Source organism: Pongo pygmaeus, chromosome 1 (assembly GCF_028885625.2).
Source record: "Pongo pygmaeus isolate AG05252 chromosome 1, NHGRI_mPonPyg2-v2.0_pri, whole genome shotgun sequence".
Taxonomy (NCBI): domain Eukaryota; kingdom Metazoa; phylum Chordata; class Mammalia; order Primates; family Hominidae; genus Pongo; species Pongo pygmaeus.
This window is the reverse complement of record NC_072373.2, coordinates 155,937,317-155,953,934: the sequence shown is the minus strand read 5'-3', so window position 1 is coordinate 155,953,934 and position 16,618 is coordinate 155,937,317. Positions and strand designations below refer to the sequence as shown.

General features: G+C 32.9%; 1 protein-coding gene across 1 annotated transcript in view; it reads left to right on the top strand.

Moving 5' to 3' along the window:
• TNNI3K (TNNI3 interacting kinase) overlaps positions 1-16,618 on the top strand; it is a 342,552-nt gene that overhangs the window by 27,635 nt on the left and 298,299 nt on the right. Inside the window, exons 3-4 of the mRNA XM_054482207.2 lie at positions 4,802-6,924; positions 7,534-7,642. Coding sequence (XP_054338182.1) covers positions 6,885-6,924; positions 7,534-7,642 — 149 coding nt within the window. The 5' untranslated portion in view covers positions 4,802-6,884. The remainder of the gene's footprint in view (positions 1-4,801; positions 6,925-7,533; positions 7,643-16,618) is intronic.

The window sequence follows — 16,618 nt, the reverse complement described above, 5'->3', positions numbered from 1 at the left end:
GTGCTGGGAAAACTCGGTATCTATATGCAGAAGAAAGAAACTAGACCTCTATCTCTTGCCATGTAGAAAAATTACATCCAAATGGATTAAAGACTTAATTAACTACAAGCCCTCAAACTATGACACTACTAAAAGAAAACATTGGGGAAACTCTCCAGGACATTGAACTGGGCAAAGATTTATCAAGTAGTATCCCATGAGCACAGGCAACCAAAGCAGAAATGGACAAATGGGATCACATCAAGTTAAAGAGTTTCTGCATAGAAAAGAAACAATCAACAATGTGAAGACAACACACAAAATGGGTGAAAATATTTGCAAACTACCCATCTGATAGGGATTCATTAATATCCAGAATTTTATAAAGAGCTCAGAAAAGTTTATAGGAAAAACATCTAATAATCTTATTTAAAAATGTGCAAAATATTTGAAAAGATATTTCTCCAAAGAAGACATACAAATGACAAGCAGGCATATGAAAAGGTGCTCAACATCATTTATAATCAGGAAAATGCAAATCAATACTACAATGAGATATCTTCTCACCTCAGTTAAAATGGCTTATATCAAAAAGGCAATAACAAATGCAGGCAAGAATGTGCAGAAAAGGGAATTCTTGTACACTGTTAGTATGAATGAAAATGAATACAACCGCTATTCATTATTGAAGAACTACAGCTTGTAGGTTCCTCAAAAAACTAAAATTTGAGCTATCATATAATCCAGCAATCCCACTGCTGAATTACATATACAAAAGAAAAGAAATCAGTGTATCAAAGAGATAACTTCACTCCTATGTTTGTGGCATCATTGTTCACAACAGCTAAGATTTGAAAGCAACCTAAGTATCCATCAATAGATGAATGGATAAAGAAAATGTGGCACATATATGCAATGGAGTACTACTCAGCCATAAAAAAGAATGAGATCCTGTAATTTGCAACAACATAGATGGTACTGGAGATCATTATGTGAAGTGAAATAATCCACACACAGAAAGACAAATTTTGCATGCTCTCATTTATTTATGGGAGATAAAAATAAAAGCAATTGAACTCAAGGAGATAGAGAATACAAGAGTGGCTACCAGAAGCTGGGAAGGGTAGCAGGTGGTGGGGGGTGGGGTTGGTTAAGGGGTACAAAAAATAGTTCAAAAGAACGAATAAGACCTAGTGTTTGTTAGCACAACAGGGTGACTATAGCCAAAAATAATTTAATTATACATTTGAAAATAACTAAAAGTTTCTAATTTGATTGGCGGATAAATTCTTGATGTGATGGATACCCTATTTGCCCTGATGTGATTATTACGCACTGTATGCCTCTATCAATATATCTCATGTGGCCCTTAAATATATATATATATCTGCTATATACTCACACAAATTAAAATTGAAAAATTAAAAAAAAAGAAAAGAAAAATTGAGAAAAGAAAAGAAAACTCTCAAATAAGTAGAACTATTATTTTGGTTTCCCTCCCCCCAATTTTTTATGTTTGTTTATTATACGATTTAGAAACCTCTAATTAGAGAAACCTCTAATTCTTAAAACAAACAAACATAAAGTTGATTACATTAGATTCTAAATGACATTTTTAAAAATGTTTTTTGTCCAAAACAATAATTAGTTATTAATTGAACTATAATTATCACACAATATCATTTTTAAGCTGGTTAATTAACTCCTGGGAGGGGTGAAGAAAGAATTAAGAAGGAATGGAAGTGGCCTGAGTCATGAAGTTTAGATTATTCTGATGATTTTAATTCCTCAAAGAAACTTTTTCTGATTGAAATTTAGCCTCTCATAGATGGAATTTCTCATGTCAATCATGTATATCTCATCATAGGACAAATACTGCATTGTGGTTACCTGTTTACTCATGCATCTCTGGCCCCATGAGCTCTGTGGATTTCTTGGTACAATACATATTTGTTGAATGGATAAATGGACTGATCAATTCCTAAACTGAGCTAGACTGACAATTCAAAGAAGTCATATAAATTTGGAAAAGAAATTTTAGCCAGTTACAGAAATGTGACTCTTACCTCTATTTAATCTAGATTATTTAATCAACTTTATTTCATGTTGATTAAATATCAACATGGAAGTCACAGGAAAAACTATGATATTTGCATTTGCCGTTATACTTTATTGGACACAGAAATAGCAATGTTGTTTATTCCTTTTTAAAATATACTCTGGCAGTTAAAGATACTGAGAACACATACTTAAATTACTGTGACATTGTTTTCTTCGTATTATAAATATATATTCATTATAATGTATTCTCAAGTCTTACTCATTTTTGAGGATTAATCTGAATATTACCTCAACATGTTCAGATTGATGATGGTGATTTATAAATCATCCAACATACTAAAAACTTAGATATTCTAGTGAAAAAGAAAGAAAATTGTTTGATAAATAAGACTCTTACAAATTATGCTTGTTTAAATGCAGAAACACATTATTTAAAAGAAAATTAATCAAATAATTGTGTGCACTTGAATAGTTGTATGCATCTTAGGCAATGGTCAATTTATTTTTTAAATAATTTTATTTCAACACAAATTATTTAATCTTTATTAAAAATAAAGGAAAAAACCTAAATATAAACTAACTAGTAATTCCAGCTTCTTATGTTTAAAGCAATGATTAATTTGTCAACCAGATGCAACACATTGAAAATCTATGCTTCCCCAAAACGTGGAAATATATTAATAAGGACTAATATACAATGAAGAAATTATCAAAGTATAAATTAATTCAACTTCTAAATGTGATAATAATTGTCCCAAGTGCATTAGTTTGATTTCATGGGATACATTTTCCTTATCATTTCTCTGTTGGAACCATAAAGGTAAAAGTGTCAAAGTCAACTTTTATGTTTTTCATTTTGAAAGCATCCTTTTAAATCTTTATAAAGAAACCAGTATAAAATAAATATAAATAGCAGATGCGTAAGTGTAGATTTGGATAAATAAATTGTATGAACCCCAAATAAAATAATGACGAAAGAACATAAGTAGGCTTATTGAAGGAGTATTAGAATATAACTATTTGTATGCAGAAGTGGTCTGATAAATCAGTTGAAAAGACAGAGGCATTAAAACTAGATTTAGGCAATTCAGTAGAATATCAAACTTAGTTGAAACAAAGTAGTTGAAACAAAGTAGTTGAAGAAATAATATTTACTAAATGTGTTCTGACATTTTCTAATGAAGAAACGAGCAAGCATAAAATAAAGAAACCTTACTATTAATCATGTATTTGAGTTGGCTTTTCTTTATAAATTATTAAATTTTCTTGAATACTTCAAATGCTCTTTTTAAGGAATTATTATTTTTTGCATAATTTGTTTTATATTTTTTCATAATTTTTTAAATTAATATTTTGTTAGAATTGTTTTAAGTTTACAAAAAAAAAGAATCAGAAAGTATGGAGTTACTATATACTCCCCCTACACACGCACAATTTTTCTTATTAACATCTTATATAGTATATTTGTTAACATTAATGAACCAATATTGATACATGATTTTTAACTAAAGTCCATAGTTTACATTAGTGTTGTGTAGTTCTGTGAGTTTTGCCAAATGGATAATGTCATGTATCCACCATTAGAGTATCATACAGAATATTTCTCTACTCTAAAGATTTCCTGTGCTCCACCTACTCATCTCTTCCTCTCTCTTCTACCCCTGTAACCACTGATCTTTTTACAGTTTCTATAGTTTTGCCTTTTCCAAAATGTCATATAGTTGAAATCATACAGTATGTAGCTTTATCAGACTGGCTTATTTCGCTTAGTGATATACATTTAAAGTTCTTCCATGACTTTTCATGGCTCCTTCCTTTTCATTGCTGAATAATCTTCCGTATTCTGGATATACCACAGTTTTGTTTCTCCATTCACTTATGAAGGAATATCTTGGTTGGTTCAATTTTTGTGAATCACTTTTAAAATACGAGACTATACTTGCATAGCCAAATCATGTATTGCCCCAGGAATTACCACAGGATAGAACTCTTTGATAATCTGAAGTAATCTTTCTTTTGTTTTTATTCTACTTATCTCTGTTCTCTTGCATGAAATTCAAACGTAAAAAAATTTCTGTTAAGTAGGCATCTCACTTTAAGCAACCTTAAAATAGTGCTTCTTAAATGATGCTCCAAGTAGCGTCTACATTAGAATCATCAGTTACTTGTTAAAGTTCAGATTCCTGGGCTCTACTCTTGATCTACTGAATCAGAATTTCTGGGGATGGAGCCCAGGTTTCTATTTTTTTAAACAAAGCTCCTCATGTTGCCTACCCTCACTAAACTTTGAAAGCAGACTACTTTTGTAATCAAGTTGTGTTTTTGATAATGTATGGTATAACATGCTTTCTCCACTTTTGGATGTCTCAGGACTGGGGAGAGTGGGATTCAACTTAGAGTATGTGGCCAACTCTTTATTAGAAAGAAGTACTTTCTACAGAAATGTACTGAGTATTAGGGAAAATATTTTTTGATTCTATGTTGTTTCTTTCCAACATTCTTTGGAAAAGGAATGCAAGGATATTATCCTGGGCCATTTACATTTCCAGCATTTCTTCATCAGGCTGAAGGTACCCAGAAAAAATTACTCTAGTACCTCAAACCATTACCTAGATCCACATTCTTAAGAAGGGCTTATAGATAAATATTGTTTCTTTCAAACCAGGAAACTGTTATAGTTCAATAATGGTTAATATTTTGGGTAATATTTTGAGTAATTTTCTGCATTTCTTATATTGCTATCCTTTCTTTTTTTTTCCAGCAAAATGTATTGCATTAGAATGTGGGAGAATTCAACTGAGTTGCTGATTGGATTTTCAAACTCATCGCAGAAATCACACCTTTGAAAGCCAAAGCTTTCATTTGTAAAACCTAGGCTTTTTAAGAGAATAAAAGTATTCTTGAAAATCAAAAGGAAAAATTCTAAAAAGCAGTACATCAGACTTGTGTCCCAAGCAGGAAATTAGAAACACAGTGGAAGATGATGTAAGAGCTAATTTTTCCTCCATATGTAGAAAACATACATGTACACACACACACACACGGATGGAAGATCTGAGATATTAGAAATAAGAAAAGAGATCAAGAAAAATATATTTAGTTGTCTTCTAGAAGGCTCCTATCTTTGTCCTTCTGGATTCAGAGTGTAGAAACCATGATTATTTTAAGAAACTCTGAGAGGAGAAAGAGCTGGTGCATTATTTCCCAAAGTGTAGCCCTGGGAGATTGCAAGTCTTTTAAAGAAGGCTGTCCAGTATGGTCTTCAAGATAAGGAAGGAAGAAGAGATTAAGCAGGAAGGTCCCTGGACAAAACAAAGACTTTTCAAACTGAGAAAATGGGGGTCGCAGAAGTGCTTAAAGAAAGCTGGTGGAACTGAAGATGTCTGGTTTTCAAACAAGGAGAATGTCGAGTGTATAGACCAAGGTAACCAGATGCCACTGCAGTATAGCAAGTATCAACAGCTGTGGTAGGCATGTACTGATAAGAAGGGAAAAGGAGAATATGTCCAGGTGAGGACAAAAAGTGTCTATGAAGCCAGATACCTGACGCGCCAACTATATCTTATCAGTCTGGAAGCCTTACCTCTGAAACTTTGATTACTTTTGCTGAGCAAAAGATGTGGTGAATCCTAACTTTGTCTAAGCATTTATTCAAAAAGAGAGTTGTTTGAACATTTAACTATAGAAAATATGAAATCCATATCTGTTAAGTTAAAGCTATATCCTCTGGATGTGAATCTGAAGATTAAAGTTTATACTTTCTAGGTATAAGAAGATTATCTGAAATAAATATATAGTGAAAAATTGAATGTTTTCTTTCTGGGTTTCCCATTTATTCTCCATCATAGACTGGGTTCTTTATATCAGTAGAAATAGGCATACAATATGCATACAAAGAGAAATGTCCCCATAAAGTAAATGGAAGTGCATAAAAGAGAAATTCTGGAAGACAAATCAATAATATCTAGCTTGGATGTTAGAGTCACATGGTCAGAATTGATTCCAGACTTCCAACTTACTAGTAACTCTGTGTTTTCTCATCCATAATTTGTGAATAATATCTACCTAGCAGCATTGTATGAGATTAAATAATGAAATATATGTAAAGCAGTTAGACTAGGGTCTGACACATAGCAAATGCTAAATCTTCTTATTCTTAATCTTACTGTTCTTGTCACTTATTATTTTACGAATTGCTATTTGTAGAACTTAATGTCTTAGATTCTGATCTATGATTCTTATGGTCAGAATAATCCACAATAAGATAAATCTTGGTCTATGTTGAGAATTTCTTCATACAAACATAATTATGTAGCTCTTATACAGGCCAAACTTACATTCATTTCTATTAGTTATATGCTAGAGGTAATGAGTTTTTATTATTTATTTATTTATGTAGACACATTCTATTACCACTCTTTACCAACTGCCATCATTTTGGCTTAGGAGAAAATGATCTTGAAAGAAGGTCTAGGTAGTTTTAACAGCTCTTTTGTGAACTTCAGATGTAACTGAATCATTTTCTAGATTTATCTGTTAAATAAATGGTCCATGAAAGTATGTACAGGTAGATAATTGATGGAAACAAATAATCCTATTGAAACATTTGCTATTTATTTTTGATACAGTTCTTTAAACAGACTGATTAGTTCCCTTTATGATTTCACCCTCGAAAGCACACACGATTTTGTTCTTTATCATTGTTGCATGACATTCCATTTGGCAGTTGGGCTTATTTTTAGCCAGACTATCAAAGTATTTTTCAACTGGACTGTCACTGCACTTGAACTTGGAATCTTATAACTTGAAGAACTGCCCTGGAGAAAAGAAGAAACTTATAATAAATGGGAAATTATAAATCTAGACCAACTCAAACTTGTACTGGTAATTATTCTAATTATTCTTATTTCCTTAAATGTAACATGGTTCAATTATAGTTACTGATAACTAACAACTCATTGGAATGTGTGTCAATTTGTATATGGAAGATAAGGCAGCATGTTATGTGAAAGTCTTTGAAAAACTATCTGAACTCAAATTATTTTTTTCTGAAGATCTTTATAGGAAACAAGAAATTTCTTACAAAAATATTATTTTAGTTCCTTGGTATAATGTTACAGAAAAAAATTGGAATATTGCTGAATGTAGAGATTTTAGAATTATATCTTAAGTATCTAGTATTTAAAAACTAAAAACCGTCTTGCAACTAGAGATTGCTATAATTAAAATGCAATAAAATCAAATGAAATAAGTCAAATATATTTTTCTATGTAAATATATTATCCAATATCAAATGAGTTCTTAATTACTACAATTCAATATGATTGCATTTTAAATATAAACATCTGCATTTTAAACTCACAATCAGTAATTTAAATTAAGTATTGTAGAATCTAGAAAAAAAAACAGTTTTGATTACTTGTCTGTTATGATCTGTGTCTACATTTTGCAAAACACAACTATAAATCAATCTCATTTGTTCTTCTTTACTAGATGAATGGAAGAAAAAAGTCAGTGAATCATATGTTATCACAATAGAAAGATTAGAAGATGACCTGAAGATCAAGGAAAAAGAACTGACAGAACTAAGGAATATATTTGGGTAAAGTTGTAAGAGTTATTATTTCTTTGTATAAGTGTCTTCAGTATTCACCTTATTTTTTAAAGTGTCTATATATTTTTTAAACCCGTAGAACCTCAGACATAGGCAGTCATGTTCTAAGCCTTAGGATGTCAGATTATCTCTTTTTGACCACTCATATAGCTCTCAAACTGCAAACATAACGTCTCACCTCCTTAAAATATAAATTGTAATCTGCCATCATTAGAGTTTAAAAATAAAAACCTAAGGGCTAGCCTTTGAATGCAAGCTATTGTTGATCTCAGTAATCTTCTCAGGAATTAGATCATTCTTGTAAACCATGCCAGCAATGAAAAGCAAGATTTTTCTTCCCACATAGTGGCCGCATATTGGCCACATTGTTCTCTTTGAACTATGATGGTAAGTCCAATTTTAACAAACCCTCTGGTCTCTTGACATTGAAAGGCTATCCCTTAATGGAACTGAGTATCATTCTGCCCCTGAACAATCATATAACAACATATAATATTGCCTTCAGGATTTCAGTAGATTTTGTTCCATGATAACAAGAGAAAAATAATCTAAGTGTCACAACCTTGGAAGACACAAAATGTTCAGAAAAGAAGAGCAAGACCCTTATATACACAAAAAGCCTTCTGGTTAAATTGAATCTGACATTGAGAAACTAGATGTCCATTAGAGGGTCAAGAAAGTTACCTGCCTGACTAAGGAAAAGTTCCATATAGGCCAATTAGCCATGTTCATTTATAGCTGTGTTATGTAATGCACTCATGGCAAAGAACTCCCTCTATTTTACTTAGAAAACAAGTGTAAAGCAATGACCAAATGACACATCTTTACAACAAAATTGTAGATATAGTAAACATATAAATATCACATAACTGGCAAATAGAATCATCCATGTATAATATAGTTTATACAAAATTTGTCAATGGATGTAACAAGGCTTTCACAAGTGTTCAACTTATGGTTCAAAAAATAGTTGATTCTCTCTATAGTTTGGCCCAGGATGATGAACTCAACACTGACACTTGTGATGAGATACCACTGATCTGACTTTTGCAAGTAGTATCACATGTTGAGATATGGAACTACATTTGAAATTCCTGTAGAAATATAACTGGCACGTTAGTATAGTAGAATTATAAATATGTATTTATTTTGTTGGAAAAGTATGAATATAGAACTTAATCATAAACATCCAGCTCTTATTGACTTAAATAAATATGCTAAATGAAATATGATTACATTGAAAAGATTTTCCTCAAATTTTAAAGGTCAAAGCCTCAGTTATTTAGTATTATTTTTTAATTTAGAAAGTATTGAGCACATAGGTCAAGGCTAGCTTAAACTAGATGTATCCAAACCTGAATATTAGGATTAACAATGGATTTAAGATGTAGGTTCTTTCTCATACCACATCGACAACTACAAGCTGTCTTGACAACTGCTATAATGGACTTTTCCTATGTTTCTACTAAATGCAACAAATGTGACCTTCTTTTTTCGGATTAGCATTGGGGGTGAGATGCAGGAATCTGTGTCAGGGAGCTTACAGTCCAGAATTTGTTGAGTGCCAGCTCATATTCAAGTGTTGTTCTGGATACATCAAATACAAGACATTATTTAATCTATAGTCATATGTAGATTGTTGTCATTTCATGTGCGCCGAATAATATTAACTCCGGTGAATGATAAACTAAGTATTAGAGACAAGGCATTGGGAGTTGTCAAGTCATATGGTCAGTAAATTCTGGAATGTGATTTGTGTCAAGGTCTGCTTGACTCCATAGATAGCGCTCTTCCTACTATACCCTGCTTACAAAAACAAAATTTAGGTCCTGATTTATTCATTAATTTTTGGAATCATTATAGATAAAAAGCATAGTTAAGTAAAGGTGTGTAGGCAAGAATGAATGAGTACCATAGAAAGTTTAGGAAAAGTGAGAAAAAATAATGTCTTGACCGTATTATCTGACTTGAGTAAGAAAGCTATGTGAATCAATGTAAGAATTTTGGAGCCATACAAACATGGTTTTAAATACAGCTTCTTCTATTTATAAGCTGTATATCCATGGATATGTTTTTTAATCTCCTTAATCCTCATTTTCATCTATAAAATGAGGTGAATAATAATTACCTCACAGGATATTTTCGAAATGAGGTAAATTAAATACTAAGTACAGAGCCCAACACATAGTAAGCATTGAATAGTTGGAAATTTCTATTATCATGATTGATTGGATAAATAAGGACAGTTTGAAGGATAGAAGACTTTATGATAAAGTGAGAGTAACAAATAGCTTATTAAAAGTTAGAAAGAGTGAAAGTTTTTATGAAGAGGATGATTTCAAAATTAAAAATGTAAAGTATTAGCACAATTTAGGAAAATGCCGAAATCTGAAATATAGCTTTTAATGATTTTGATTGAAAGGGATTTGAAGAATTTTGAGACTAGAGTATTAGAAGGCTCATCAAAATGGCTATCAAATTTACTGAGGATAATGGTGAGACATTTTTGGAGAGAAAGACCAATAGCCTGGTGCTGATGACATTAAAGAAGCTACAGAATGTGATGATAAGGAAGCTGAGGAGAGGATTATCGAGTCTAGAATGATGTTTCTGCAAGAACTAGGGGCCTCTTATGTTAATGGAGATGGAGACTGTAGTACTTGCTAAAATTTTCGATTCCATGACTCCACCCTTTATCAAATGAATCAGAATCTCTGGATATGTCTTCCAATAACTTAAATGTTTAACAAGCTCCCCAGATAAAAGTATGCATAATAAAAATAATACTTCTAAAGTTTGAAAACTATACTTCTAGAAAGATATCCAAATTGCACTGAGAACTCTTTGCCTGAGGTGATATTAGTGAAGGGATGAGGAATATGGGAACAGAAAGTAAGCAACTGGTGTGGTCTACAGATAGTCAAGAGAACCAAAAACAAACAAGCAAAAACAGAATAATCTGCTTTTGTCTGATTTCGTCAAGGTAGAGAGCATAATCTGGGAGAAAAAAGTGAATTGCTTCCAGGGCAGAGTTCTAAGGATTTTCTTTTCTTTGGAATAAAATGATGGATGAAAGAAAGAAAAGAATAGTGTGCTGAGAATATAAATTGTCTTACTCACTCATTCACAAAATTTTAAAGGTAGTTGGGAAGATCAAACATAACGCTGTATGAAATGACATTTAAATGAGTATCTAGAGCATTATAGGTGCTAAATAAATGTTAGAATCTCATTACTCACCCTTATTTATTTTTCTTATAAAGAACATTCCTATGATAAACAACTGTTATGTTGCCTGACATCAGCCTTTCTCTAAACATTTAGATAGCAAGAAGACTGTATACAATGCCCAAAAAGGAACATTTAAACTAGCGTCAAAGGTAAAGGATCACTGATGTAAACACAGTTTTTCATTTGCTAACCAATTTCTTTATGGCATTCCCGATAGACGCAAATTTCATTCATTATAAGAGATTTTTCACCACATAATACACCATTGCTCTATCAGCTCGAATACACAATCTTCCTGGCGTAGCTTTTACCCACAATATAATAAACAGCAATATAGTGCTAAATGTAAGACAGAAATAGCTAAATAATTATCCTGCTTATGCCAATTTATAGCAGCTTTGGAATGGGAGCTTGATGTGGGAAAGAGGGGAAATGGAAATGGAATGTTCTTTCATCTTCTGCTATAAAGTTGCACTCACTCATAACTTTGGACATTTGTTTAGGTAATGGATTGGTGACAGGAAGAAATGAAGAAAAAGAGAAGGCAGGAGGAGAAGGAAAGACAGAAAGGGCACTTTAGAGTACCATTGTCTGATTATATCCTCCTCTGTGCTGCCTCTAATCTTTATCAACATAACAGCACTTACTACATGATGTTGTTTTTATCCATTTATAGGTCTATCTCCCCACTAGTATATGTGTTCACTAAAGGCAGCTTTTTTTCCTTATTTAGCCTTATTTATGTTTGTACTTATTTGTAAAACAAACTAATAACTTAGTGCTTACCATATGCCAGAAATGCTTCTACGTATCTTTTTGTGCATCAGCTTATATAATCCTAATGGTGTATATGTAAAGTGCTTTAGCACAGTGTCTGACACATGGCAAACCCTCAAAAATATTAGTTAACACTTAATCATTATTGTTTATGTTAACAACCCTCTGAAGTAAGTTTTGCAATTGCCATGTTATACCTGGAGAAAATGAGGCTAATCAAAGTAAACTGGCTTGAACTAGATTAAACAATTTGTATGATTTACCTAGGATTGCATCCATCTCTATTTGATTTCAAAATGTATCATATTCATAATCTTGGTTATGAATATTATACAACCTTTTTGAAAAAACTATGGAAGTGATGGCTCTCCACATGTGACTTAAAACGTTTTCAATTAAATTATTTTGTTTCAATAGTTTTTATCATAATAAATTTTAAGACTATGTTTTCTAATTTCATTGTCAAGCCAAGTTTGTATCTGCTTAATCTATAATATAAAATTTAAAACTATTAGCATATTCCAGAAAAGTTATAATTTTTCTTTTTCTTTTTTTTTAATTATACTTTACGTTTTAGGGTACATGTGCACAACGTGCAGGTTAGTTACATATGTATACATGTGCCATGTTGGTGTGCTGCACCCATTAACTCGTCATTTAACATTAGGTATATCTCCTAATGCTATCCCTCCCCCTTCCCCCCACCCCATAACAGGCCCCAGTGTGTGATGTTCCCCTTCCTGTGTCCATGTGTTCAATTCCTACCTATGAGTGAGAACATGCGGTGTTTGGTTTTTTGTCCTTGCGATAGTTTGCTGAGAATTATGGTTTCCAGCTTCAACCATGTCGCTACAAAGGACATGAACTCATCATTTTTTATGGCTGCATAATATTCCATGTTGTATATGTGCCACAGTTTCTTAATCCAGTCTATCATTGTTGGACCTTTGGGTTGGTGGTTGGTTCCAAGTCTATGCTATTGTGAATAGTGCCGCAATAAACATATGTGTGCAAGTGTCTTTATAGCAGCATGTTTTATAATCCTTTGGGTATATACTCAGTAACGGGATGGCTGGGTCAAATGGTATTTCTAATTCTAGATCCCTGAGGAATCGCCACACTGACTTCCACAATGGTTGAACTAGTTTACAGTCCCACCAACAGTGTAAAAGTGTTCCTATTTCTACACATCCTCTCCAGCACCTGTTGTTTCCTGACTTTTTAATGATTGCCATTCTAACTGGTGTGAGATGGCATCTCATTGTGGTTTTGATTTGCATTTCTCTGATGGCCAGTGATGATGAGCATTTTTTCATGTGTCTTTTGGCTGCGTAAATGTCTTCTTTTGAGAAGTGTCTGTTCATATCCTTTGCCCACTTGTTGATGGGGTTGTTTTTTTCTTGTAAATTTGTTTGAGTTCATCGTAGATTCTGGATATTAGCCCTTTGTCAGATGAGTAGGTTGCAAAAATTTTCTCCCATTCTGTAGGTTGCCTGTTCACTCTGATGGTAGTTTCTTTTGCTGTGCAGAAGCTCTTTAGTTTAATGAGATCCCATTTGTCAATTTTGGCTTTTGTTGCCATTGCTTTTGGTGTTTTAGACGTGAAGTTCTTTTTCTTTTTTTTTCAGACGGAGTCTCGCTCTTTCGCCCAGGCTGGAGTACAGTGGCGCGATCTAGGCTCACTGCAAGCTCTGCCTCCTGGGTTCATGCCATTCTCCTGCCTCAGCCTCCTGAGTAGCTGGGACTGCAGGCGCCCACCACCACACCTGGCTAATTTTTTGTATTTTTAGTAGAGACGGGGTTTCACCATGTTAGCCAGGATGGTCTCAATCTCCTGACCTCGTGATCCGCCCACCTTGGCCTCCCAAAGTGCTGGGATTACAGGCGTGAGCCACTGTGCCTGGCCCAGAAAAGTTATAATTTTTAAACACTATGACATCAGCATAATCCAAAACAATTTTTTTGGCATTGAGTAGATACATCTTGGTCAGTAAATACAGTGCCTCAATTTAAAATTGACTAGGTTTAATTATGTACAAAAAAGTGGTCCAAAGAATGCTCTGTTCCATTAAATAGTCACAATGTGTAGAGGAAATAAAAAAAAAAGTTTTCTGAGATATACCTTTTTGTACCTTTTCTCTCTGAAAAGTTCCTCTGAGGCCTGTTGCATTCCACTATACTCATCCTTAAAACAAAATATCTTCTAAAATTATTGCACTATAGCTAAGTATGAAATTTGGCTATTTTAAGATGAATAGCACTGGAAACTTTTCAAGCTGATCTTATTTAAGAGGAGTGGACCCTTTCTGTCAAACTACTAAGTAGGATATTGAAGGCAAAATGTCATCTTATAATTAACATAGAATGAAAATATTATTTGGCATGTTTGGGTAGTGTGTTTTGCCAATTAGCCACAAAACAAAAAATAAGAATCATCAACAACAAAAAAACCCTCAAATCCAAAAGGAAACAAAGAATTCATAATGCCCGAAGGCAGTCTATTTCTCTAATTCTTTTCTTGTTTGTCCAGGTAAAACTAGTTAAGAACCATGATTTTACAGGAATATTTTGTGAAATCATTGAGAAGCAACTTGACCTCAATCTCTCTCTGCCTCTCTCTCTTTATCTCTCCCTATTGTTCTCCCTCTCCTTCTCCATCTGTAGCTCGCTATCTTTCTATCATTTTCTCTCCCCCTTCCCTTCGTCTCTTCTTCTTTTCCATCCTGTACCTCCATGATTCCTTCTTTCCTATCCCTGTTTTGAAGAGCAAAACAATACAAAAACAGTAAAAATAATATCAATGCCTTACTAGAAATAACTATTATAGCAGCTAATATTTCTAAAAGCTTTACAAGCTCTAACTCATTTACACTTCACAACAATCTTATGAGATAACAATAATTATGCCAATTTTATCATACTTAGCTATTATTGCTGTATCTGTCACTCTAACTCTATAATTGTTTATTGTATGAATGACTGAATAAATGAATATACTTCACAGTATTAGTTTGCAGATTTTATTTGGAAGATATCGAACAAATATATTTCTGGATATTTCTTGGAGATATATATTAGAAACAGATCTTATTGATATAGTCTGCTTCTATTGCTTGGAGGGCATGGGGCAGGGAAGAATCTGCAATGAATAGGCAAGAAGTTGCAACTAGCCATTTTAAACTTAAATGATCAATTTGGGAAACTAGACGACCCATAAAAAATCCTTACCTTCTTTCTACGTTCTTGGCTTTCCCCTAAGTTTTAACCAATGAATTAGCTTTAAAATGTACCTACCTGTCTGAATACCTTGGAGAGTAGTGTGTTACTTTTTGGCCAACTGTTCAAATGTTACATTTTAATAAGTTCCCACTTGTGGTCATGTCAGATATCTTCTTGAAAGGATGAGGTCATGAAAAAGAAGTTTAATTGAATCACAAAACTGCACACTTTTCTCGGTAAAAGGTAAAGGCTAGGAAAAGAATTCATTATGCTACAAGAAAGAAAGTACCTTTGGGTACAGAACTATCATTTTTAATGATTAAGAACAGCATTTACTATTAGAAATATATTCATAATAGTGGCTTTATTTTAATTAGGAACTTCATTCATGCCCCAGCATGCACTATGAACTCATTAGGATATGTTAAGTTACAGTGTGGCATGGCAGGTGATGAAAAATGTAAGGGGAAATTAAAAAATAAATTGAGCTTAGGGTATTAGAATACATAAGTGATGCTCAATTGGCAGTGAATTTGACATACACAGTTACTTTAGAAGAGGCAAAAGAAGAGAAAATGAAATTTCTCTCCTAGGAACGATTGCTTAAATATCTTGAATATTTTAATTACATGTTTCAAAACAGAAACGTTTGACTAGAAGTTAATGGGAAGTGAGAATTAGGATTCAAATATAGCCCCCAAAGTAACTCTCATTTTAAAAATGTACATTCCAGTTATTAAAGTTGAGCTAAAAGTTGTACTATTAAAAATCACACTTGAGTGCCAAATATTACAGGAGTCTATTCTCTGTTGATTCATTTTGTTGACATTAATAGAAGTTGCATGAGTTCCAGGAGGATATAATTCAAGAGGAGAACAAAAGCAACAAGCAGCGGCTCAGTTTAAAGCAAGGAACTCTTTAGGACTCTATACTGAGTCACTTATAGATGGTAAAGTCTAGTTCAAGATTCAGTTAGCTGAGGAACAATTGTTGAATAAAGAGTCATTAATTTTGCTTTCAATTTTATTTATGTAAATAATAAACATTCACCTAGTGCCTTTCTTTTTTAAAAATAAAGCAATGGAACCTGGCATCTTGTATTTTCTGTTTATTCCATGTTCATTTGTTTTGCAAAGCTCATCAGAGTATTAGATATCAGGACTAACACAGCAGTCAATTTCAGGATTTTATCTAGTATGTGTATTTTCAGGACTGATGCATTCAAAGGATCCAGGATTTAGTCAGTAGTTTATATCAAGGAGACTCTTGAAAACAGCCTGAAGTGAGCCTTAAGAGCAGAAGTGAGGCGTATAGTAGGTGTTTAGTAGGTGTTGTGCCAGACTTATTGAATGGATCATCAAATTTAGATCACAGAATAAGAAAGCAATTGAGTTTACCCTCTCAAAGAAAGTGATTTTCATCTCAACTTTAACCTTTTTTCCCTCCTTTGCATTTTTCATTCTTTGAGTCTCTCCACTGTTGAAAATACAGTAATATTAAAAGTTTGAGAGATCAAGTTTAAATAAGAGAATCTCATGTGCAGTTCTGTGTTCTATGTATAACTTAAACTTTTCAGGGCACCTTGATAAATAAAAATTATGTATACATAGAAAACAGACATCTGAAAGTAAATTCATTTCACTCACACCCAAAATCTCACATAATATCTACAGAGAAATTCAGGAAAATCTTTCCAAAAAGAAAGGTGGGGAGAAGTAGCATCTGATAAGATATTGG